Source organism: Cryptomeria japonica, chromosome 2, assembly GCF_030272615.1.
Source record: "Cryptomeria japonica chromosome 2, Sugi_1.0, whole genome shotgun sequence".
In the NCBI taxonomy this organism is placed as follows: domain Eukaryota; kingdom Viridiplantae; phylum Streptophyta; class Pinopsida; order Cupressales; family Cupressaceae; genus Cryptomeria; species Cryptomeria japonica.
This window is the reverse complement of record NC_081406.1, coordinates 12594848-12600633: the sequence shown is the minus strand read 5'-3', so window position 1 is coordinate 12600633 and position 5786 is coordinate 12594848. Positions and strand designations below refer to the sequence as shown.

General features: G+C 41.0%; 1 protein-coding gene across 1 annotated transcript; it reads left to right on the top strand.

Moving 5' to 3' along the window:
• The first annotated feature begins 2191 nt into the window (after window positions 1-2191).
• Window positions 2192-4442, top strand: LOC131042107 (allene oxide synthase 2, chloroplastic-like). Its single transcript, XM_057975420.2, has one exon. It carries the CDS (start codon window positions 2200-2202, stop codon window positions 3622-3624), a length of 1425 nt encoding a protein of 474 aa, XP_057831403.2. The 5' UTR covers window positions 2192-2199; the 3' UTR covers window positions 3625-4442.
• Window positions 4443-5786: the final 1344 nt, after the last annotated feature.

The window sequence follows — 5786 nt, the reverse complement described above, 5'->3', positions numbered from 1 at the left end:
AGCTTTCCATTTTACCCAACAATTCCTTCAACCTCCTGTTGTATGCCCGCACTATCTCCTTGGTACCTTGTTTGGTACTGTATATCTCTATTACAATTTCATTGTCATCACGGAGCAACTGAAACTCCTCTGTGAATTCCTTCTATAGGTTGGCCCACGTGGCCACTTTTTGCTTGTCCACATCGGAGTACCAATCTATGGCAACTCCATGTAACGTGGTTGGGAACTGCATTACCCATTCGTTTTGGTCAGTAACACTGTTCGCTGACCATATGGTTTCGCACGTTCGACAATGGCAGACGGGATCATCCTTCCCCTCGCCGTTGAACTTCGGCAACTTCTCTTTACTGGCCATCCCATCGCTCAGTCTCACTCCTCTGGTGCCTTGTGTGCTTGTACCTGGTGATCCTCCAACTCTGCCTCCTGCACCTGACCCTCCACTCGTGGGTCCTCCGGAGAAGGTTGTTGACCCCGAACCAAACAAATTGCCTCTCGTACGGTACCCTTGTGCTCCCTCGACACCATCGACCATACCTTCACCTTTGGTCGTCTCCCTCCGGTTGTCCTCTAAAATGGAAAAATTATTTAGTAGGTCTCTAGTAGCGTCGATCAAGTTTAGATTTCGCCTTGTTTGTTCCACCAGCTCTTCGTGACTTCTTACCCTACGGTGGTGGTATTCAGGCGAACTGTAGAGGTCACCTTCGGCACCCTCCGTGACTCCTAGGTTCCCCTCGAGCAACCCTACAACAGTGTAGAGAGTGTACTTCTCTCCGTCTATCTCTGCCTCCGCAACCTCCGTGACACCTCCTGGGTTCCCTTCGAGCAACCCCTCGGCCGGTCGTCCCTCGGCAAGCTGCCTTAGCCTACGCCTTCGTTCTACTTGCTGCTCCAAAATCAAGGCCCTCTGCACAGCCTCCCACTCATCCATTTCTGCTTTTTTTTTTCTATCTTTATTTAATATATTGGGCATAAATCACTTCCGTATATAGCAAGCACACGCCATGTACACAAAAAAAAACTTTTATTATTTTTCCTGTCGGCCACAATTTATCTCAACATTGTGCCGGGATTATTACAGGGTTCAATTTCCCCTTCACCGATTGTTCCGTGGGCGCGTCGTCGGCCTCTGGATTCATCTCACTGACGGGTAGGCCCATCGCGCCTGTGTGCCATCCGCGTCTTTCATTCTCGAGTACGTCTAGGCAACGACACCAAATGTTTACCCTCTCGGGTGAATAACTTAAAACATAAAGCACGTAATGCAGAATAATAATGCCATAGATATCAGATGCAATATATCATATGTTATTCCACTCCTAATCATTCTTTTCCCACAAGTTACATTCGGAAGTATATAAAGATGCCGAAGGGGTGCGAGCGCCAACTGTCGCACCGCAACTACCACCCCTCGGTTGCCAACTAACCAACACAATTATAACTTAATTAACTAGTTTTATTTCCGTGTACAATATTGCCGCCAACAATGTTCTTGAAGACACCAAACTCCTTAATAAAGTATTTTCTGATTCCACTAATCTAATGTTACAAACAATATTCAAAAGTAATATAAATATTCTTCCAATATGATTTAACATAGAGAGTAAGACCACCCGCATATTAAAAAAATGAAAGGATTTATCAATTTCTTGGCTACATTCTTGTTGCATTAACCCTCTCATTCATTTAAATCTATTCAAGCAAATTGAAAAATGAAAAATTCGTACTATTTGAGTAAAAGGTGTAAAGGAAATTACAATATCAGAAAAGAAGATACGAATAATTCTCAGCAATAATTGTTGGATTGGAAAAGAGTCAAATTTATCTGCAAAAGTAAGTGATAACAAAAATATTTTCTGCTAAACCGTATAAATTACAAGCTATCAGTCAGCAGGACTAATTTATGATGAGGGCGTTGTATGCGTGTGGCCCCTTCATGTAGTGGAAATTTCCACGATCGATTGAATTCTCAAGACCAGTGAAATTTCCAGGAAAGTTGTCTTGTGTCATGCGGAAGAGTCATTTTCCTGTCTAACATTTAAATCCTAGGCAGGTACTTTTCTAAGGCAAACGATTTTTCGAAGGGCGTAAGAAAGACAGTTAAAGCTATATAAGTATCTTCTTGTGTTTTGGGGTTGTGGCATTCACATTGACATCAATTTATTGTTTGATATTAGGGTTGAGAGGAGGGTGAGAGGAGGCATGGCTTGTTCGAGCTATGGAGGAGTACAAGAGGTCCCTGGAAGCTATGGCTTGCCTATCGTCGGAGCCATTGCAGATCGCTACGACTACTTCGTAAAGAAAGGAGTAGAGCCTTTCTTCAGAAAGCGCATGGAGAAATACAAGAGCACCGTGTTCAGAGTGAACATGCCGCCTGGGCCGCCTATATCTCGCGATCCTCGCGTCATAATTCTGCTCGACGCCAAGAGCTTTCCAATACTCTTCGACATGAGCAAAGTGGACAAAACGAACGCCTTCACGGGCGTCTACACGCCCAGCACAAAATTCACTGGCGGCTATCGGGTGCTCTCGTATTTGGACCCTTCTGAACAAAATCATAGCAAGCTCAAGAACTTCTGCTTCTATGTACTCAAGACCAACGCAACCAAATGGTTTCCGGAATTCGAGCGGGCCACGGGAGAGCTGTGGGCTAAGCTTGACAGACAATTTGCCCAGATCGGCAAGGCCGAATTCAACAGCGAGAATTTGCAAATGTGTTTTAATTTTCTGTGCAGGTCGGTGCTGAACAGAGACCCAGCAGAACCAGGGTACGCCAGCCTGGGAACTCAAGGGCCTAGTTATGTCTTCAAATGGATTGGGCTTCAGCTCGCTCCAATTGCAAGCACGGGTGTGTTGCCCAAGATGTTGGAGGAGATCACAATCCACGCGCTCCCTCTGCCGTTCCTGTTTGTACGTGGGGATTACAAAAAAGTTTACGATTTCTTCTGGACATATGGCAGGCATTTGCTGGAGGCAGCGGAACATCAGTTCGATCTAAATCAAGAGGAGGCGTGCCATAATTTGGTGTTCAACATATGCTTCAACACCTTCGGAGGAATGTTCATTTTTTTTCCCGCCCTCATACGACGAATTGGGGCGGCGGGGAAGCAGCTGCACGCAGATCTGGTAGAAGAAATAAGAGGTGGCATTAAAAAACACGGAGGATTGAACATAAGAGCCCTAGAGAGCATGGCGTTTCTCCGTTCGACTGTGTATGAAGCGCTGAGGATCGAGCCGCCCGTGCCGTTCCAGTACGGGCATGCGAAAGAGGACTTGGTGGTGGAGTCGCACGATGGGAGATATGCGGTGAAGAAGGGAGAGATGCTTGGTGGGTATCAGCCCTTTGCAACCAGAGATCCCAGAGTGTTTCATTACCCTGATGACTTTCTTCCCCGGCGTTTCATGGGAGAAGAAGGGGAGAAACTGTTAAAATATGTGCTGTGGTCGAACGGGCCGGAGACCGAGCAGACGACGGTGCATAACAAGCAGTGTGCGGGGAAGCACTTCGTGGTGATGATATCACGCCTCCTGGTGGCGCATCTGTTCGTGCATTACGACTCCTTTGAGATCGACCCATCCACCACAACCAAAGTCGTTCTTACCTCGCTGCAAAAGGCCACTTCTTAATTCCCCTTCTCTCAGTTAAATGTAGGAGCCTAGATAAGGCATGTTAATTATTTGACAGAAAGCCTGAAGGGGTAGTTATTTCTAAAATGTTGTGTTGTTGCCTTCGTAGCAATGTCAGAAATGTTGTATTATTAACTTTATAGCATAGTTAAAAAGTAATGAATAGTCAATGAGCCCGTGAAGTTGAATGGCTCCAAATGAGCCCACAGGGATCAAGTCTTGCTGAGTGCAAGGCTCCGACATCATAAGGGATGAGGCCCGGATTGTGCCCCAAGCGAATTTGGTGGAATGGATACTCCTCAGTCCTTGGTTCTTAGCTGAAGAGGTTCAACCTATTGGGTCATACCCCCATATTGGGTGGCAAAAAATACTTCGTGAAGGCCCTCGCTAGGCTGGCAGCTCGAAGGCTTCATGCCCTTGCTAGGCTGTTGTGCTCGTAGGTCTGGACCTCCAAAAAAAAAAGAGTAATGAATAACAGTGTTGAAGGTCTTAGAAAGCTGAATGAGAAAATTATAATTCATAAAGCTCAACTGATCAATAGTATTTCGACATCTACTACTAAATCTAAAAGGAAGGATACTAATCTATAGGGATTGGAGGTGTGGGTCTCTACATGCCCATCTACTAGGACCATGAGTGGGAACGAAGAAAAAAGTACCACAACGAACATCATCATGGAGGAGCTAGAAGACATCAATAAGGACTTCATTGAGAAAAATTATGAGCTCTTACATGCTTTTGTTTAGTTTTTTGTTAGTATGTTTGGGGCCTTAGTGTTGTTTTTTGATGGGCTCTGTGGGATTTCGCCCTTGTCTCTTTTGTTGTTTGGCTGTTAGTTCTAGACTTTCTCGTTATTTTTCTATTTTTGTACTTGGATTTGGGTTTTGGCTCCCTATTAAACCTATTTTATCCTAATAAAAAACTTCATAGCAATGTCAACATGTTTAAATGTTCTATGAATGTTTTTCTTTTTTTAAAGTTTAAAAAAAAAAATGATTTTGAAGTGCTAAATATATTATTGCATATATTTGTTTTATTTTTGTATTAAAGAAGATTTGAACTAAACACCACCTAGATGTCTACAAATTTGACTTTGTCATTAGGCCAAGTGCCTTTTGGCTATATATTATTGCATATATTATTTTAAATTGTATCAACTTTGATCTTAATGAATAGTTTACTACAATTCTTGTTATATTGTACTACAAATTTAGATACAAGAATATAAAAAAAATGAGTGGCTTGTGGCAAATAGCAACCAACATTAGATGAGTATAATGTTGATCAAAAAATGGACCTATTGAGCCATCAAAACTTTCAATTACATTAAATATTGATCATCCTTCAATTTTAATTATATATCAACCCCTAACCATATTCATACTTGATTCATTGATCAATAATTGATTACATAGTATGACTTACTTTAAATATAGGAACTATTGTCATGTGTTCTTAAAATTGAATTTGAATTTTGAGGATTTCCAAGCATGTCTTGTATTGCAAATAGGAATTGTAGTTTTCCAAATATCTTGTAAACTTAGTGAACTTAGATCAAAATATAATTACCTTTTGCAGCACATCCATTTTTCATTTACTTCTTCTACTAACTACCTAACAAGTGATGCATATTAAGGCCTAATAACACACTTTATTCATCTCTCACCATAAAATACTTTATAGAGATACAAATCGAATGACAAATACATGTAAATATAAGTCATATTCTATTGAAATAGTCTATTAAAATATACATATAATATTTCCAATTTTTATCTCATTAGCAAACACAAAATGTAACATTATGCATGAACAAACAACAATTGGAAGGTATAATATCATAAATAAAATTCAAGTTATAGAAAGACCTTTTGGATCTTGAATAATTGAGATGGTTGTAGAAAAATGTAATGAGTGATAAAAAAATTAATATAAAATTTGTTAGCTAGACATCCTCAGGATAAAAGGGGTCCTCCTAAGCTATAAGAAGTTTCAAAATACAAGTAAAGGACACATGAGTAAAGGACACATGTCCAAATTCGATGCATTATTTTTTGCAATATTTTTAAAGTAAATAATTACTTATGAAGTTTTTAGTAGGACTTATTAAAAATAGTAAACAATCATTTTTCAGCCATCCTACCTTGGTAAAAAACTTATTA